Below are 20,340 nucleotides of genomic sequence, written 5' to 3' on the forward strand. Positions count from 1 at the left end.
TTCACCATGGTGTATTGCCCAACATCAGTCCAGTTGTTGTTGGTAGCGTGCCTATAGGCTGGTTTTAGGACAGACGACAGACAAGAAGAAGTTGAAGTTTATAAGTTAGATTTAGTGTGACTATTAAGATTATTATCCAAACACTAAGTTATGGCAGAACCTCCACAGATGAATCACTTGATATTAACAATGAATCCGTTCTTCTTGATGGGACTGATAACACTAATATCGCATATCTGACACTGTCAAGATAAATATTAAATATATCCATTATCAAAGATTTTGAGAAATATGATCCATTCTTCAAAATGATATTGATATTTTGTCTCTTTTATGTAGCCTAAATTAAACCTACCTGCTTCTAGGTAACTTGATTTAAAGGACCAGTGTGTAAGATTTAGTGGCATCTAGTGGTGAGGTTGTAGATTGCAACCAATTGAACATACTTAGGGATTTAATATTCCATTTTTGCTAAATCCATTCTGCTAGATGCCACTCATCATATGAAATACAATGATAATAATAATAATAACACAATAAAAAATATAAAAGTAGCTTTGATATAGCAAACTACATTTACCATGTTGCTGTAGCTTAGCTTGCTACATTTCTTTGGGTGGTAGCTTCAATGTAGTGGAGCTTCATTTAATAAATTCATTCATTTAATAATTTACTGCTAGCTTAGCTCACTACACTTTCCAAGTAGCTTGTCCAACACTGTGAATAGATCCATCCCAGTGACACATACAGGGCAAATAACAGGGAAGCAGTAATTACAGGACATTTCTTTTTCTTTCTCTCTATTCTCTATCATAGATTCAGTTTTGACTGATTAGATTGACACTGCATCATGCAGTTGGAATAACAACACGGTTTAATAAAACTTCATTTTAAAAGTTTATGAACTTTTATTTCAGCACACTGGGAACATTTAAATCAAATCAAGTATGTCTCCAACAGTAAGGTAATGACTGAAACACAGTTGGGTGTGCATATGAATATAATAAAACAGAGCTCTATACATATTAATATACTTATGAAGAACAGGTAAAGAATCTTTTCACTGAACATTTTTAAAATATTTAAATTGATTGGAAATTTGATTCATGCAGCAGTAGATAACAGTACAAACAGCATTTGTTTTTTAGATAGTTTGTTTTTTAAAGGAGAAATTACCCTGAATACATTGCAATAGTTCATAACCTGCATCATCTAATATGTCAGGGTAACCCCATTAAAGAATGGTGATATTTCATATTTTTCTTATTGTCAGCTGATCCCATGAAGAGACCTAACCAACAATGAATTGATCTACTAACAAGTATTGTGTGTGTATCCAAAGCCTGATATATCTTTTCATGGATTTTGTTGACAACAAGAAAATATAGAATTTAAAGAAATATGGGAGAGGTTTATGTAGTTTTTCTTTTTGCTGAAGGGAACATAGTCTAAATTTTTTTGGAAGAGCACAGGGGAGATCTTTTAACTTTTTCTCATTCCAGATTGGTAGTTAATTCCATTCATCCTTGTGAGATTTAGTGTAAATGAAAAGATGAAAAGACTGAAAATGACTTTTGTGCACTATGGGTATTAATTGGGTGCTATGGCCATAGGCAGAGGACAACAATCCAGGTTGAAACATGTAAAAACACTGCTATTTTTACATTGTCTTTGCACTTGGAATTTATTAAATTCTACGGAATTCATAAAAATATATTCCATTCAGGGAAATGTAGATATTTTGTTCTCTGTAGAGAATCCAGGAGAAATCATGAATATGAAACATCTCCCAATACATTTCACACCTTCACTGCACAGAATGGTTTTCACTCAACTGGAGGCAAAAGCAGTCTAAAAAAATCTTGACTACGCTTTAAGTCACAAAGGCACATAATATAGCTATATGCAATATCTTGAAAAAGCAATAGAATTTGACATCAGTGCGACAATTAATTGAAGTGAATAAAAGAAATAATTAAGTATTTTTTGGCAGGGCATCATTTCAACACACAGGCTTGAATTACAAAGATACTGTGTGAATGATGGAGGAAAGTGAAAGCATGTTCTAGTGCTTGGTCCATGCTCCCAGGTTCATGCTGCAGGTGAGTCGGGGCTCCAGATCCTCTGGATGTGCTGAGTGGAGATATGGAGGCCCCTGGCAGGCTCATACTAGCTTCCTTATTGCCTCTCTCTTTTGAATTCCTCCATGCCGAGTCACCCAGCAAGGAATCCTCATAAGCACAGATCAAACTTGTCTCACCAGGTAGCACTATGGAGAAGAGCCCTCATTATACACACACACACACTCATGTTACCTCCATTACTACATGCAATTTAACGCAGCCCCAGTCCCAGCAGCTCCGTCTCCCCTCAAGTCACTAATCACTGTAGTCCAGCATGCTGGTCGGCTCTTAAAATTGCCTACGTACATTCTATAGAGAAAAGGTTTGCTCTGTTTTTCTGACTCCTCTTCCCCATCTGTCCTTTTCATCAGTGGACTGATGAGGACTCAGCGGACTACGTGAGTAGCTACAGTGTGTGTTGGGTGGACAGGGGTTATGGGGAGTGTGTTTTCTCTTATAATGTGTTCCTATCTCTGTGTGGATACTAACACAATCCTTTGCCACCTACCCTCTTCTCCTAACATCACTCTAAAATGAGAAACCTACAGAGTGTGCAACAACTATCTAACAAGTTTTATTTTCAGCTAGATAGTACAGATACAATATACTCACTATGACCCCATCTACACCTGGTGTTAACATGTGATCTGTATCTGGATGCGTTATTCAGACAGTGACAGCTGATCATGAGGCCTTCGCATTTACACCTGGTATTAAGACGTGTTTTCATTATTTCACTTCTACTCACATTGGATTGGTTCTCACTTGCAAATTAAGGTAGATGGAGCTGGTGGGCAACAAACATGATGCGTCTCAGGAAGTCCCAGGAACTGATGCAACTACATGCAAGGCAAGGATCATATGACAGAGACAGCCAAAGACATTAAAAGTCTTAAAACAGAAGTCAGGTGTCCATATGAACAGTGAAAGAGGTTTTCCTCGCTATAATCATTCCTCCTGTTCATACTGGCCATTACACTTGAAAAATTGTGAACCTGTCCTTTAATTGGCTATTTTTTGGCAACCAGTCTAATGTTATCACTTTAAGAGATAGAAGAAATGAAATGGAGAAGAGAAATGGAGAAGCTTGCTAGCACTAGCTTGAGATGGCAGAAAGAGGCAGAGTTAGGTGACCCCTCACCTTGATTGGTGGATTTATTTCTTTCTCAAAACAAAATGACAAAACTGTACAGATGTGATTCACACCTTGCTGATATCGATCACAATGCAAGCCAAAACAACTCCAGATCAGGTCGATCTGGTCACACTCTGATTGCTGTATGTTCTGCTTTTACACCTGCCTTAACATCTGTTTTTGGTGATGCAGAAAAGTTATCCAGATACAGATCACATGTTAATGTCAGGTGAAAATGGGGCCCTAGCTTATTACATTTCCAATACAAATACTACTATGGATAACAATATTAATACTTATTGTGAAAATGATTATTATTATTAATAAGGAATATAAACAAAATGACAGGACATAAAAAGCCATCATTCCTGTCAATAATAATACCATTGCACTCAACAAGTGATTTACTGAGATCTGGAAACACAGTGACAACATTAAAAAGATGTCTGATGGGACAAGAAACACAATCAGTCAGATGATCAGGTTTGAAATAAACCTCCTGGTCAATCAAACGAGGATGAACTGTAAAATAATGACCTGTCATCCATCACAGTTTACAGACCCACTTCCTACTTCAACTTTGATTAACTGTACTTACTGTAGTTGTGTGTGCACAGTTTTCCTGTGCAGTGTTGGATTATTAACAACATTCCAGGTGTGTTCATTTTCTTATCTGTCTGATTGTCTGACTGCTTGTTCTTGACCTGTCACATGTTATTGTGGTTATGTTGCCATGTTCCCAGGTCTTAGTAATTAATTTGTTGACTACAGTGTCATTAATTAAAACATGATAGCCAAATGATTATCATCAAATTTAAATTTTTATCAAAAATAAGACCCAATTTGTAACAAACTGGAATTATCCTTTAATTAAAAGGATAATTCAATTCATAGCAGAAATTTTGCAAAAAAGCAAACTTCCAAAAAAGAGAATTAAACATACATAAAACAGAGATTAGCAGTGTAAAAAAAAAAGCCAGTCTCATGAAAAGAAAACTAGAGAACAGTTGTCAGGCTGCTAACCTGCTCATTAGCAAGTATGTGACTGTCCAATAGCTTTCTTCAACTTTATTCCTCATCCGTCCATCGCCAAGGCAGTTTCTATTTTCCTTAGACAGGCAGGATTCTTTCACTGGCTTCATATCAGAACGGTAACTCCAAACAACTCCAAACAGTATGTTCAGATTTCAGGAGAGCTGACAGCTCTTCACAAAACAAGGGGAAAGTTTAAACTCTTAACTGGCTTTTTTTTTTTTTTTTAACTCATCTGCCAGTGTGCTGGGCTTGTTTCTATGATGGATTTTGGTGGTGTGTAGGGCTGTTAGTGTGTGTGTGTATCTGTATTGCCTTTGATGGTGAGGGTGTCATGGTGTCATGCATTGGGCTTTGATATGAACACAGACAGTGACACTAGACTTAAGACTTTATGGCCCAACATTTGCTGCTGAAGACCAGGATGACAACTGTGACAACTGATTGTGTGTACGTGCGTGTGTGCGTGTGTGTGTGTGTGTGTGTGTGTGTGTGTGTGTGTGTGTGTGTGTGTGTGTGTGTGCGTGTGCGTGTGTGCGTGTGTGTTTTGACAGCCATATCGGATCACAGCCTCTCTGAGGAGCAGCAGCTATAAATGCTCTTTCGATTTTATTTTGAAAGTAAAGTTGGGGTTGTGTTTTTACTGTCTGTTTGTCAGGGCCCAGGGGTGAGTATCTATATGTCTAACACACACATATACACACAGACTCTACAGCAGTAATTGTCAAACAAGTGTTCAGCCTGTGTCTCCTGCTGCCTCCTCTCTTCACATTGTTACTTTATTAAATGTGGAGTCTCAGCAAATGCAGAGGTTTGTTTTCTGGTACCTTCTATCCAATGAAGGCTGAGACTGCTTATTGGTTCTACTTGAGTCCAGCTCCTATTGGTTTAGTCCGAAAATCCACAGACTACCAGTGCATACAGCTTTGGTTTGCAAGCTTACATCTATGTTGCTGGGCATGAAAAGTACAGTAACTTTATTCCTGCTCTCTGTATCTTCTCTGCAGTGATGCTCTTCACTCTTGTGTAACTCCATATGCCATCTTAACGTTATCTCACAGTTCCAGACATGAATAGAGGTCAGATCAGGGCTTATCAGTGGTGCAAGGTGACAGGGTATTGATGAGGATTTACTTGAGTCATCAACTAAAAAGGTATTTTGAGTCATCAATATGTTTGTTTTTTTGAAGGATATTTTGGGTTGTTAGTTTGTATTTATGCAATTTGGGTTTTAAAATTTTTAAATGTTATGCTGTATGTTTTGGTCTGTCCTGGCTTTATCATTTTGAGACTGTGATGGGAAAATGCTCATTTTTACATCTGGTATTAACATGTGATCTTTATCTGGAGCTTCTCCACGGGCTCTGATTACCTTCTTACAGTATAAGTAACATTTGCTTAGTTAGTAAGGCTACACAAAACAAGCTTCCAGATGCCTTCAACTTCCATTGAACCTAGATGCACAAGGTGTGTTGACAAGTCTGTCAGCTCCGCCTGCATAATTTGCAGGTTGAGATTTGACACAAATGCAGGCAGAAACATGTTCATGATGAAGCTTATTAATACCAGGTGTAAATGTAAAGGCCTTGTGATCAGATGTCACTATCCAGATAACACATCCAGATAGATCACATGTGATCTGTATGTGGAGCAGGTGAAAGTGGGGTCATTGAATTCAACATGTTAAAGTAAAAACACATATTCCTATTATGGTCTCGAGATGACGAAAACAATACACAACACATGATGACTCAAGATATCTTTCTAGTTGATGACTGTAATCCTTAATCTAAAACTGGTCAGCTTGCACCACTGATAAGAAGAAACCAGCATAAGTCCTTCTTGTGTCTGGCAACTTGATATTTAATGAAAGGTTTGTGTGAGAAAAGGAGCTTCTGGCTACATTGTTGAACATGAATGCACAGTAGTCCTGGTCTTATAGCCATGCTGGGTATGGACCTTAGTTATCTCTAGGTTTGAGAATTTTTAGTAGTATGCCCACTGATGATGTTGGACAGCTTCTGTTTTTCTATCCTGAGTGGTCGCACACTTCTGAAACGGTACACATGAGAAAGCCTTCAAAAACCTTCAACTCTGGATATAGCAGAATCACTGCTGTATACAGTATGGTAGTTTGAGCAAATTCAATTGTCCAAGCCAAAAACATTTTTCATATTCCTGTCCATCTCTGCTGATTCGGGGGCCTTTTCTTTACAATTTTGTATGTCCCTAAACATAGACAAGTCGTTTCAATCAGTTCACCCAAAGTACAATAAGTCATGTTTTATCACGTAACTCTAGTAGTATTTATACAGATACAGATATTAACTGTATGCACATCGTTATGATTTTATGAGTTTTATTTGCTTAGGTTTTGACATGTTTTTTTGCTTCCACAGCATTGAATATATACATTTAAAAAAAAAAAAAATCAACAGCATCTCTTTTCAGAGACAATGTCCCTGCTTGTACATACTGTCAGCAGCTCTGTTGATGACTCACAGCAACTATTGCGTCTACGTAATGGTCTCTTGCAGCTACAAGGTTTTAAACAAGCACCTCATTTATTTTTCACAGCTTTGATATTGCCTTTCATAATGTTACATCATTTTGATGAGTTAACAGCTGGCTAGCAAGTAGCTAATTAGGAAGAAGTAATGGGAAATAAACAGACAGAAATCCTTTAAAAGTAGGATAGTTGCAACCCTTCTTTAAGCAATATCTTTGAAGCAGTCGTTCAGTCTTCCTCGTAGAGTTTGGACAGAACTGGAAAGCTTTAAATGGCTGTAATCAGCTTCTCACCCAGATGCAGTTGCAAATGTAGCTTGTGACTATGAAATGTACAGCCATTCTACACCAAACCTCAAGTCTGGTCCCTGCAGTCCTTGTAGCTGTTAACAACCTCCAGATTCCACTATCAACAGTACCAGTGTATTGGTTTTAGCAAGCCACTGGAAAAACTATTGTCAGGCAGTCCTTATTCTTTCTTTACGGATGAAGTTTGCGAAGACCACTGAGCCATTTTAAGATTTGTCATAGAGTTGTTTATTTAGCTCTATTGTTCTGTCAGCACCTTTTAGAACTGACTACTATATAATGAAACAAGTCCTCCAAATTAAACGACCACATAGGAGCATGGAGTATAATATGCTGCTATGTTTTATGGTGTGACAACACTGTGGTTAAAGTCTGGTCAGGTTTAGGCACAAAAACCACTTGGTTGGGGAAAGATCACAGTTTAGGTTGGGATGTTGACTTGAAACGTGGTTATTGCTTTCATAAAGTTAGGCAACCTTCATCGTCATGGCAATAGTAAACACCGAGTTACGGTTTTTAAAAAAATGTCCCAACTCATGGTAGGAAACAGGAAGCGAACAGGGATGTCCTGCAGCTAAGTCCACTTTTTTGCCATCTAACTAACTATCTAGCCATCCACCAAACCTGCTTCTTCTCAATAAGGAAGTCACCTTATATAGACGTCATCTGAATAGTGTCACTTCTCTGGGTCATAATTGCTACAGCCGCTAGATGGCTTTTGTCACTCAAACCTAACTAAAGGTTGTTTTTGGTGACTGAATTTACAACCTATAGGGTTGTCTTCTTGGGAGGACAGGCTCGCATAATATCATGCCAAAGAGGTCTGTGATTGGTTAATTTAAATAATAATCAAAAAACCTTTTCATACTAAGTAGTTGGCTTTTGAGAACATCAGTTTACACAAATCAAAAACAACACATTTGATCACTTTCCTCCAGTGATATCTGTCCATGCAGATAGTCTGGATTTCATTTTTCCAGGTTTACAGGTTTATAGGAGATAAATGTGTGTGAGATTTCTGCCTCCACCCCAGTACAATGCAGGTGAATGGAATAGAGTGGATCTCAGCATTGAAAAAATCAACCGCAACATCTCTCTCCAGAAACAGTGTCCCCATTACTCAGGATTATCCAGAAAGTTTCCCCAGGTTACTACATTTCTTAAATTCCATGGCCTCAGTGTTCTTCATGGTGACTATGACCCTGTGTGAGGAGTTTGAATCAAGAAATATTGAGGTCGTGAGACATCATCTTCAAAATCAGAACTTCAACATATTAGTCAAGCCTCCCTGCCTGCCTTTTAAAATGCCAAATAAAAAAATAACTTAAATTTAAAATGCTGACTGTGGCTGTGGATGAAACTTCATAGAAGAACCTGTCAGAACTGTCCCTCCCTTAGTTTCAGTCTCAGTGGGAATGACTCAGCACCATTTGGTAACTGCTAATGAGCTTTTGTAGTGGAGTTGTTCCCAACATTAGTGGAATCCCCCTGTTGGCGATGAGGGTAGAAAAGGGAGGGAGGTGGAGAACAGCAGTATTTGATGTTTGACACACAGGAAGTCACTGCTGATTGATTGGCTCCTGTTAAACCAGACTTACCCCTCACAGGAGAGATGTCTCCTGCCTTAATGTAAAAGGTTTCATCTGTTCAGTCCTTGGGAATTCATCCCCACAGACGCATGCTTGCTCTGCATTTGAAAAAGACAGATGAAAGCCCAATTAGATTTTTTTTTCTTGTCTTTCCAAATACAAGAAAGTCTCCGGCAACAAGTGGAAAGGAATACCACTAGATTAAAATAATGAGGCTTTTAGAGGACTTCAGTAGCTTCACATGAGTCACATTTCTCTCTTATCTTTCACCTTCTTTGCCCTGCAGAGAAGACAGGAAGGAGGGAAACATCTTAACTCTTCAGGCCCCAGCTGAATTCTGCTCTGTACATGTCTGCTCTTAAATTAGCAGAAGAAAAACCTTTTAAATATCCTGTGATAGATATAATATATAATTGCCAGCCATAAAATAATAATTATAACTTGGTTGTTTCTGGTTGTTTCTGGAACTGTCTGCTTTAGCAGGGCCTTGCTAATGCTGAGTTTACACTAGACAATTTTAGCCCTGATTTTCCACTCACCAACAGTATTTAGAGATCACCAACAAAAGCCCCAGATCAGAGGCAAATCGTGTTCACTTGGCACTCGCAAATCAGCGTTCGATCGTTATGTGTGAACTGTCTGACTCAATCCGAGAGCTTGTTAATGCCTCGCAGATGCCCAAAAGATATAAATTAGGCAAAATATTTGGACCTGTTGGGGAGTCCAAATCCTGTAGTGTGGAAAGTGCTGTGACTGGCAATAAAGGTCGTGACGAGTTACAGCCAATAAGAGCTCAAGACACGGCATGAGGCAGACACGGGGTGATGACAGCAGAGCAAACTCCTCTGCTGGTGGACAACTACAGTCATTGTGTAATGGGCTCTGAGCGCTTCCAAATCACGGATGACTTATGCCTAACAATGTACCTGAACGCCTCCTGTGTAGTCACTCACTACTGCTGCTGAACGTGCTGCTAACGCTACACTTTCTGTCTAGACACGGAGTAAGAGTGTCTGTTCTTGATTAAAAGCTTTGTTTTCGCTGTCTACTTTTCTCTTAGAGCACTCCTCTCTGACTCGTGTCACGCCTCATCTCTGGTCTCTCTCTGCTGGCGTCAGTCGGTAGAGCCTTGAAGCTCTGCCCTGCCCCTGCACAGAGTGGAGCAGCATGCTGATTGCGGGTTCATTCAAAGTTTATTAATATTAAATGCATCGCATGTCCAAATTGCACCAAATTTGACACTGCAGTCCCTTTGTTCTCCAGCAATGCACCCGCCGAGTGTGGAGGCGATCAAATAAATGTTTCAAGAGATATGCAAAGGACATACACACAGACATACAGACAGAGATTCCTTCCTTTGGTAGATAGATGGGTGGGCATAATAATATATGTTTCTATCAGAATACATTGGCATACACACAAGCTTTTCAGTATTTGTAACCTTGTCATCCTTGCTGAACCACAATATGAGCCGGCAGCTATGTTTTCATTGCAAAAAATATTTATTTACGTGCATGGTATTGAGTTATTTCCTATGTCGCATCTCACATGTGTTTTCATGACAAAACGTAGTTCTGAGACCAGACAGACTCATCATGGATTCCAACTGTTGCTGATTAGTCATGTAGTGTGCAAACCACAATGACTTCAAGACTCCTGATTACAAGACAGAAAGTTGTGTAGTTGTGTGAACAGTACAGTGATCTGTTTGAAAGTCATGTAGTCATCTCCGTGGCGCAGCAAGCCCTGGGCTGTAGGGGGAGGCAGCAGGTTGATGGGTAAATAAAACCTGCTGGGCTCTCTGCTGGAACTATCAAACCCCCCCCCCCACCACCACCACCACCACCACACGTGCACACACACACACACACACACACACACACACACACCTCCACCACCTTCCTGCTTCCATTTTTCTTTCATCACAGGCTGCTTCATCTCTGCTGTTCCTCTCCACTCATCACTCATTTGCAGCACTAGAAAGGAATCCTCTGCTATTTCAGAGCAGAAGGGCCTTTTCCCCCTAATGGACTCCCAGCAGCTGACACACTGTACGTGTTTCTGTATTATCAAGGCTTTTTGAACAGTGGAGGAGCATGTATGAACACGTATTCTCACTCTCTGTGTGGGCAGAAATATTCCTGAGGGGAAATATGAAGTTTGCTATGTCTCTCATAACTGTCTGATTTTGCTGTTATTTTATGTTCAGTATGTCTTCATACACTAACGTGTATGTGTATTATGTGGATAATTAGCATTAAATGACCAGTTCATCAGGCACACTTGTACCATCAACTGATCTAAAGAATTTCTGGTTTATTATAACTTGAATATTATTTTCTAGAATTTCTTGCTTTACTCACAGAAAATTGAGAATTTTAACTGTAGGCACTGAGTACATTATTCTATAAATAGTATCTTTGTAGCCAGTAACAGGTCAGGAGGATTCATAAAGCACATCTGTTCCTTATCTGCTCCCAGGAGCTGATAACCTGAAGTGCAATCTTTTCTGTTTGTGTTAATTGTCAATATTCCAGTGAGCTTACACACCATCTTGCAGTATAGTGAGGAACTATGAACTCCATCAAGGTTTTCATCTGAATGCACATCAGGTTTACATTCATGACCCTTACTTGACTTTTTCCTCAAAAGAGCAATTTAAATGCAATTGGAGTGTCGAAAATGTGAAGCTGATGCATGTGTACCTGACTTGTCTAATGTGCCTGGTACAGTAAACTGTCTGACAGCATGCCAATTCAGCTGAGGCTGGTGTTTGAACCTGAATGTTGTTGCCCTTTCCTCTCTTGTCTTTGGGTTCATCTTCCCCTCTGTCTCCTTTGTCTTTTTTATCTCTCTCTTCCCCTCCTTCCCTTCTCCTTTTCTGCCCCTCTACCACGCAGGAGGCCATCATTACAGGTCTGCTCCCAGAGACCAGCTACTCTGTGACTGTGGCAGCGTATACCACCAAGGGCGATGGAGCTCGCAGCAAGGCCAAGGTGGTCACCACCACAGGAGCAGGTGTGTGAGGTGTATAGATTTATGTGTTGCACTGACTTTACCTATACCTACATTTTAAAATGTACATGATTTACAAATTTCCCTTAACTAATTGTTAACAATTGACAACTGTCACCTTCTTTGACAATGCCAAAATCACACATTCTGTGAACAGCAGAGACAAATCTATAGACACTGACATCTATGGATGCCTGGAAACAAAGGAGAGAAAGACACAACAAAGGTCTAGGCAGGATTTGAACTGGGGATGCTGCAGTTCATGGTCGGCATCTTACACAGTCACTGTTTAAAAATGAAAGCATTCATTTATTTGCAAATTTGGCACACTTGGGGTTTTGCTGGTACAGCCTTTCTTGGTCTGGTATGACAGTAGCTTATAGTGGCTAATGTTAGCAGACTTTATCCAGATATTGCTGTCACCATCAAAATTCCTTTTCTCACTGCCTTTAAAAATTACCCATAATAGCATTTTCTGATGTGATACCCCATTTGACAGGACAACATTGTTTGACAGACCCTTTTAATGATAGTTGATATGTGTGACCATTTTCTGATCTGTCATCAATGCATTTAAAATTTGGTTAGGTTAGGTTACCCTTCCCCAAAATTTGTTAACGTTGAGGAGCTATCATGGTCATGGTTAAAGGAAAACTATGGTTTATTACAACTTCTATCTTTTTTGCTGACATCTCAGAATGCTATAACATCGCTAAGAATAGGTCCAAGCCAAACGATCAAACGAGTTGTGAACAAAACGACAACTTAAATTGGTTTCGAGAAGAAAACAAAAGCAAGCGTTATAACTACAACCCATACTGTCTATCGTAGCCATCCATTACAGTTTACAGACTGACTTCCTGCTTCAACTTCAACCCACCATACCACTCCTAATTGTGTTCGCAGTTTTCATTTGGTTTCATATGGTTTGCATTTGCTCACACCCAAATAGAGATAATGTTATAATAAGAAAATCAGCCTAAATATACTGGATCTCTGAGTTTGAAAGAGGGCCTAAAAACCTCTTATGAAAGCTGACCCAGACAGCAGTTGCATAGAACCTTAAAAAGGAATTCAATGTGTTTGGGTTTTTCCGTGTTTCATGAATTTAGCAGTGGGGTTTTTCCAGAAATCAAGTCTTTTAAGACCTGGGAGTAGTAAAGAATGTTTCTGGTCTTTCAGTGCCTGGCAAGCCCACTATGATGATCAGCACCACGATAGGGAACACTGCCCTGATCCAGTGGCAGCCCCCTAAAGAGATGGTGGGGGAGCATGTAGGATACCAGCTACAGTACAAGAGAGCAGAGGAGGAAGCTTTTACCATCAAAGACTTTAGAAAGACAGATGATCATTTCACAGTCACTGGCCTCCACAAGGGAGCCACCTACATCTTCAAACTTTGTGCCAAAAACCGAGCTGGCAATGGGGAAGAATATGTGAAGGAGATCAGCACCCCTGAAGACATCCCTACCAGTTACCCGCAGAATCTGAGTGTGGTAGGCCTGACCGCCACCTCCACCAAACTGGCTTGGGACCCACCTCCTCTGCCTGAAAGGAATGGGAAAATTGTCAAGTATGTGGTGGTGTATCGAGATATAAACAGCCAGCACAACATCACCAACATTACCACAGAAACACAAATGACTGTCCAGGGTTTGCAGCCTGACACCACCTATGACATCAGAGTTCAAGCTTTCACCAGCAAGGGGGGAGGACCCATCAGCCCCAGCATCCAGAGCAGGACCATGTCCACCGCCATGCCAGGTGAGGACCACAGGCTATCTATCAGCATTGTATTGGGCTTGTGGGCAGCTAACTGTGACATTAGCACTGTATATTACTCCATGATTTGGACGTTTTGTCTTTCTGTTGCAAACCTAAACATATTTTACGTGTCATCCAGCAGCAGGTTGCATCTTCATTCAGTATATGTCCATAGTTTGCAAAACCAGTGTTTAAATTCTATATTTCCACAGATTTTATTTTAGCAATGTAACTACAATTATATCTCCAGTCTTCTCCTCTTTAATTATGTGAGCTTGCATTTATTATTGGATTGATATTGGTCCTGTGTAATCCCAGTATACCCAACATTTCATGCATGAAAAAATGACACTCCAAATTTACATGTTATATATTATATTATTATATATTAACCCTAACCCAACTGATTTCTATTTTTGTTCATTTTAAATTAATTGGATGGTTTTATTACGAACTTGGAATGTTTCAGCACTCTTACTTTCTTGGGCAAATGATTCAGACACCAAAGACAATTTTAGAAACAGGAGAAGTGTTTCCTAACATGACCAACTTGATCAAACAGAACTCAAAATCAATCTTCAACAGTTCAAAATCAGACATCTACCACAATTACCACTACAGTTTTCCTATGTTACTCCATGCCATTCTATGGCATCCTTAGTCAGTTTCTCCTATCATGTTACTTTGATCTCACACAAGCTCTGCAGTAAAGTGCACTCAAATGTAGCATTTGTAGCAATTACCCCCTATGAAAATAAAACATATAACTACTGACACATCCATCCATGATAGTGGTATGTGGCATCAGACACCAGATGAGTCTGAAGTATGCTTGACAATTAAAGCAAGTTTCTAAGAGAACCATAGAATGAAAAATGATACAGTATATCAACATGAAAATGTCAGTCATGTGACTGAAACAAAAAAAATTTGTTTTAGGCTTTAAAACCAAAACAATGAGCTGAAAGACACTAAGATACTTTGTGGAGCTGAGGAAGCTGCAGAGTGGTTGATAGTTCTCTGTTGGTTTCATCACTATGAGTGACTCCTTTCACATTACACATAGTCATTTGATCCAGTGTTAATATGAAAATACTGATTAGTGCATCTGTTAGTCATTGGAATTGGTCAACAAATTATCACAGAAAATAATAAAATCACTACACAGAGACTGATATTGAGTCTAATAATACAGACTTGATGCTCTCATTTTGATAAATACTAGTGCACACTCTACATGTTCTCTCCTTTTGATTCATTTTCTTTCAACTTTGAATCATCTCAGTCATATCCGCAATTAAATTAACCACCTAATAATCATCCAGACCTTCCCTCAGTGTTCACCAAGAACTTTGGTGTGAGGGCTGTGATGAAAACCTCTGTCCTGCTGACCTGGGACGTGCCAGAAACCTACAAATCCCAAGTGCCTCTCAAGGTAAGTTTAACCCACACTTCCACCAGACAGCAGCTGAATTCAGATGTTACTGTGATAATCTAGAATCAAATAATCAATGTCTGTGAATATAGAGTAGATGGTATCGATCAGGGAAGCAAAACTCTGATATTTCCCTTATGCAGGTCCCATCTCACATGACTATAGACTTTAATGGACCTCTATTAGACTGACTTATGATTACTGGTGAGTGAAGAAAAAGACATCCATGGGTTGTAGTTTTATGATGGATATAGAATTATTGCAATGGAGAAGCTGTATACGCAAACACAAAATTATGTCATTAAGACTATAATGTAACACTTAAAATAGAAATAAAATACTTTTTTTTTACATTTATACTAGATATGTTAAGACACAAACACAAAATACACACTTTAAAAACTTTAGAAAACTTTTTTGTTCTTGTGGCGTCCTTAAAGGAACAGCTGTTCCATGAATCATCCAGAAAATCAATTCTCACCATGTGAAATTCTGCCTATAACTGTACTTTGTGGCTGGCTATTTGTTAAAGGTCTGTCTGCCACTCAGCCTTTGCCACTGTGCAGCTCTGATAATGAGCTAAAGTGCAAAAACAAAAGTTTATGACCATGGATCAGCAACTAAATAATGGTGTACCAATAAATCATACTTTTATTTTTACAGCACCTTGTAGCACAAAACAATTGATTATTTAGGGTTTTCCAAAATCAAAAGCACATAACACAGGAGACAAACCACAACATTCACTGTTTGTTGTATGTCATACCCACACGTCCTGATTTTGCCAAGGCATTGGCAGCAGGGCTCTCTGTGATGACATCACAAACATTGATTGGCTCAGGCAGTTGTCCTAGGACTATCATACAAAATGTTGGTCTCAGGACAACAACCACTTGGCAAAATCAGGACATGCCCTCATACCCTTCTCCCAACTCGTTAACTGTCTCCAATATCAAATAAAGGAGAGGACAGTGAGAAAAGTTGAGCTGCAAATAACATAACATTTGTATAATGTACGCAAAATGATATATAATGCAAAAAATACATAGAATACAGAAGATTATGTAATAATTATAATAATAATACATTGTGGTATGACAGCAAAACTAAGCAACCACAGAATTTTCTGGCATAAACGTGTTTTTATCATTTTTAGAATTCAAAAGCTGTTATTATATTATTGTTGTTATTGTTAGCTACTATTACATTCATCTGCTGATGAGTGAACTGTTGTGAAAGTGGTCTCCTGATCTATATAACCAATGTAAATGTCATTTACTAGTCAGTAACTATGGTTCTTTGATACAGTAGAATATGAAATTGTAATAATCACAGTGTGGTTGCCAGGTTTGATACCATTGTACCTCTACAGAGACCAATGAAAACCTGTGCTTACTGGCAACCAACAGTATAGCCAGAAATGCTGCATAGAAGTACTGGTTGTATAGGTAAACTGTTGTTTGTCAAGAAATAATTCCAGCACAGAACTCACCTTAACATCATAATTTCATTTAGTCAGGCATTTATGTATGGATAAATGAACAAGATATAACATAATAATTCATGAGCTTTAGATGTGTTTGTAGGTGCATATTTTCCCTTTACACAGAACCAGTCTAGTTTGCAGATATGAGAGTGGTATCAACCTGAACATCTAACTCTCAACAAGAAAGCAAATAAGCATGTTCCCAAAATGTTGAACTATTCCTTTAAAGTGAGAGACTATTTAAACAGACAAAAAACAGTTAAAGGATTCACAGGAATCATTACGTTTTCCAGGGTTTTTGGTTTCTTCACGGTGTAAAGGTTACCTAAATGTAATTTGTAAAGAGGAATTGTAGAACAGATTATGTAATCAATCAAACTCTTTGAGTGCTTACCAGTAAGAAACTGCTTCCTGGCTTCAGATCCTGTACAACCAGCAGAGTGTGGAGGTTCAAGGCAACCTGAAGAGAAAGCTGATCACACAGCTGCAGCCGGATACTGATTACTCTTTTGTACTGATGAGCCGGGGGAACAGTGCCGGAGGACTTCAGCAGCAGGTTTCCATCCGAACCGCTCCAGACCTGCTGAAGATGAAACCTGCCCAACACCAACATGATGTGGAGGAGGGTGGTAAAGTGACCATCAGTCTGCCCAGGGTCCCTGCTGGAGCCCCCGTCAGGTCTGTGCTGTCTGATTGACTAAGGGGCCACCATGCTGTAAAAATATGATCAATTCATGATTTTAGTAAATGGCTCTGAAAGAACCTCTTTGTCTTCTGTCCTCCCTTTCAGTTTGGTTGTACGGTTCTTCTCAGTAGTTGAGGCTAACTTTGTATGTAAGCAAACAGTAGCTGTAATAATTAGAAGCATGTGAATACATAAGTATTCAGCTGAATTCTTAATGTTGACCTTAATGCTGACATTTAAAAACTACTTAAGCAGTTCTTAATCTATTGAAATATTTTACTTTGAAAACCATCTATGTTAATGTATGTGGTTAGAATCCCCACAGAATATTGAATATATTGAAATTTAATATCAAGTGGTGCAATTTCAAATACTTGATGTTAAGAGTGTCTTTATATATTTTAAGGGTTCACAGATGCAGATAGAAAATCAAAGTGTTAAGTATTCAAAATATTAGACCAAAGTTCAAGATGAAAAATTCAACAATGACTTGAAGGAAGCTAAAACACTCTGTAGAGCTGAGAGGAACTGCAGAGTCAGATGATACTTCACTGAGCAACAGCTTCAACAGCACACATCATTTGATCCATTGTTAATATAACAAGACTAAGAGTCAACAGCCATGCTAGTGGCTCTGTGAGGCAGTACTACAGCGGTGTCACAATGACAATGCTAACATGCTGATGTTTAGCTGGTAGGATGTTAACCATGTTCATCATCTTAGCGTGTTAGCAGATTAACATTTGTTGATAAGCAATAAATACAGCTGCAGCTGATTAGAATGTCATTAGTTTTGCAAGTATTTGGTCATAAACCAGAATACTTGCATTATTATGGTGCTGAATAGAAAGTTAAGGGATCACCAAAGAGATTACAATTCATTCTATGGGGGTTGTGAATGTACCAAATTTTATGGCAAACCATTCAATTCACTAAAAACTAACCTTGTGGTGGAGCTAGAGGGGAAGTCAGGTCATCAATCATTAGGGAACATGGATGTCTGTGTACAGTTTCATGGCAATCCATGTAATAGTTGTTGGACCACAACAACCCCAAAGTGGTGGACTGACCAACTGACATACTGCCATCCTCAGCTGGTGTTGCTAAAAATATTGATTAGTAGAGCTTTTAAGTACAGTTAAGTTAGTTGCATTCAATAACTATATTGTGCCAAAGTTTTCCAGATAATGTCTCATTTGTGACATTTGTTTGTAACTGAGGTACTAATAAGAATACTGTTCTAATATCAAAGTATTGTTTACATTGGGTTGATCTGTCCATCCATGCAACAACATAATATTCAGAATCTCCTCACATCTCCACTGTCTGGGTTGTCACCTTAAACAGAGGAGAGAGCTGAGCTGAAAATGTCAGCTGCTATATTGTGTGTACCATGCTATTCTCATATTATTCAGTGTATGAGCAGTTTGAGGACCTCAAAAAGTCTCCCCTCTCAGCAGTCCCATGAGGCTGAGTCAAGTGAGGATACACAAAGATGCACATAGATGATTGTTTTTGTGTTAAATCAATAGCACAGACACAAGCTAGTCTGCAGGGGGTAATTTCAACAGCCAATACAAGCCTGGTTTATGTACTTCTTGTCCTGTTCTGGCCAGTTCTTAACCAGCCAGTTATGCACTGCAGCCAAGTCCTTACAGGTCAGAATAGTTTTTAAGAACAAACAAAACCTTCAGTCCAACCAACAACACCATGATTACACCCTATAAGCACATGACCATATTAACAATAAGCACAGTGCAGCTCCAGTGCTCTCTCCTGATAACAGAATGCAATTTATTTAAGAGTTGAGCTTTAAAACCACATTAATCAGCAAAGAGAATCCCACTGCAAAGGCTGCAATTCATTAGAAGGTTATTTTTTATTATTACCCAGCTCGATCAAGAAGGACAGGCACTGTGAATTACTTGGACTTAATTGTGTTTCAAGTGTTTGTTTCTCTAAAGAAATCGCCCACAAGTAAGAAGCCATAATAAGAGAAGTTGGGCTGATGGAAAAAAAAGAAAAAAAATATGATGTGTATATGAATGCCCAGCACAGACTTTGTCATTACACAGTGAATTAAATCTGGGCACATATCAGTCTTATCCCATTGCTGTTTAGGAGAGGAGAAGAGGGGATGTGAATGTAAAAAGTTTGGAACAAATATTAAGAAAAGGCCTTTGACATGCTCCGTCCACACACCAACAGTGGATGACTGAATTGAACCAGAATTTAATTCAAGGTAAAGCTCTGTGGGTTTGATGTGTATGTATACACAGTATATGGGTGTGTAATGCAGTCATGTTTCTGTATTTGATACAGGTGGTACTACATAGTGGTTGTCCCTGTCACCCCAGCTTCTTTGAGGAGATGGGAGAACCCTGAAGACATGGACATACATGAGGTGGGTGGATGTGTACTTGTATTTATCATGTCAAGGAGACAAATGTCTGTGCACACAGTCACTTTGGAGGGGCATTTTGAGGGGCATTCCTGTTGGTTGTAATGGTTATAGTTAAAGGTACTCTGTGAAGTTTTCTTCTAAACAAACACACTGTTTACATTCAGTGTGTCTCACCAGAACACACTGAGAACTCATTCAAGAACAACTTGTACAAACAATACTAAGAATTTTCTCTTTTCTCATAATGTAAAGTTCTTTCTACTTTTGGGTGACATTTGATAATGATAAATAAATAAATAATGAATAAACCTCATGAACACACACCTATTCATCAACAGGTGGCATTTATCAGTTTAATACAAGTGATTTACAACAATTTTGTGCAGTTAAGAGGATTGTACAAGTAAAACTGATGAAGAAGAGAAGTAATATAAAAATCTAAAAGTCAAAGATTACAGAAAAACAGAATGCTACTTGTTTTAGCATTCTTTGGCTGTTTATTTTTTTATTTATATAGTATAATAAGTTGTGAGTACAAAGAGAAAAGTATGTCAAACACTGGCTAGGTCAGGGAATCATCAAATATTAAGATTTATCCTTTGGAGACCATGAATTTATAGAAGAAATTTCATGACAATCAAATTATTTGTTTTTGAGATATGAAGTCATGTAAAAACATGATCATTAAGGAGAAATTATGTGACCCCATGCCGTACACAAAAAGGTCATGGGATCACCAAGACAATCATGAATCATTCCCTTTGGACAGTGAATATACATATCAAATTTCAGGACATTCAACAATAGTCGAGATCTCGCCATTTATGGCCTATGTCATTAATTTCGAGATCTTTC

The 20,340-nt window shown here is 38.7% G+C and overlaps 1 protein-coding gene across 12 annotated transcripts in view; it reads left to right on the forward strand.

Annotated features, from left to right (window-relative positions):
• ptprfa (protein tyrosine phosphatase receptor type Fa) overlaps window positions 1-20,340 on the forward strand; it is a 378,163-nt gene that overhangs the window by 278,510 nt on the left and 79,313 nt on the right. For 6 of the 12 annotated variants that reach the window (XM_044360537.1, XM_044360536.1, XM_044360540.1 and 3 more), the window contains 5 exons: window positions 11,597-11,714; window positions 12,894-13,475; window positions 14,801-14,910; window positions 16,818-17,074; window positions 19,404-19,485. In XM_044360537.1, the coding sequence (XP_044216472.1) occupies window positions 11,597-11,714; window positions 12,894-13,475; window positions 14,801-14,910; window positions 16,818-17,074; window positions 19,404-19,485 (1,149 nt within the window). The remainder of the gene's footprint in view (window positions 1-11,596; window positions 11,715-12,893; window positions 13,476-14,800; window positions 14,911-16,817; window positions 17,075-19,403; window positions 19,486-20,340) is intronic. The other 6 variants (XM_044360539.1, XM_044360542.1, XM_044360544.1 and 3 more) reach the window with 1 other exon arrangement.

Source organism: Thunnus albacares, chromosome 9 (assembly GCF_914725855.1).
Source record: "Thunnus albacares chromosome 9, fThuAlb1.1, whole genome shotgun sequence".
In the NCBI taxonomy this organism is placed as follows: domain Eukaryota; kingdom Metazoa; phylum Chordata; class Actinopteri; order Scombriformes; family Scombridae; genus Thunnus; species Thunnus albacares.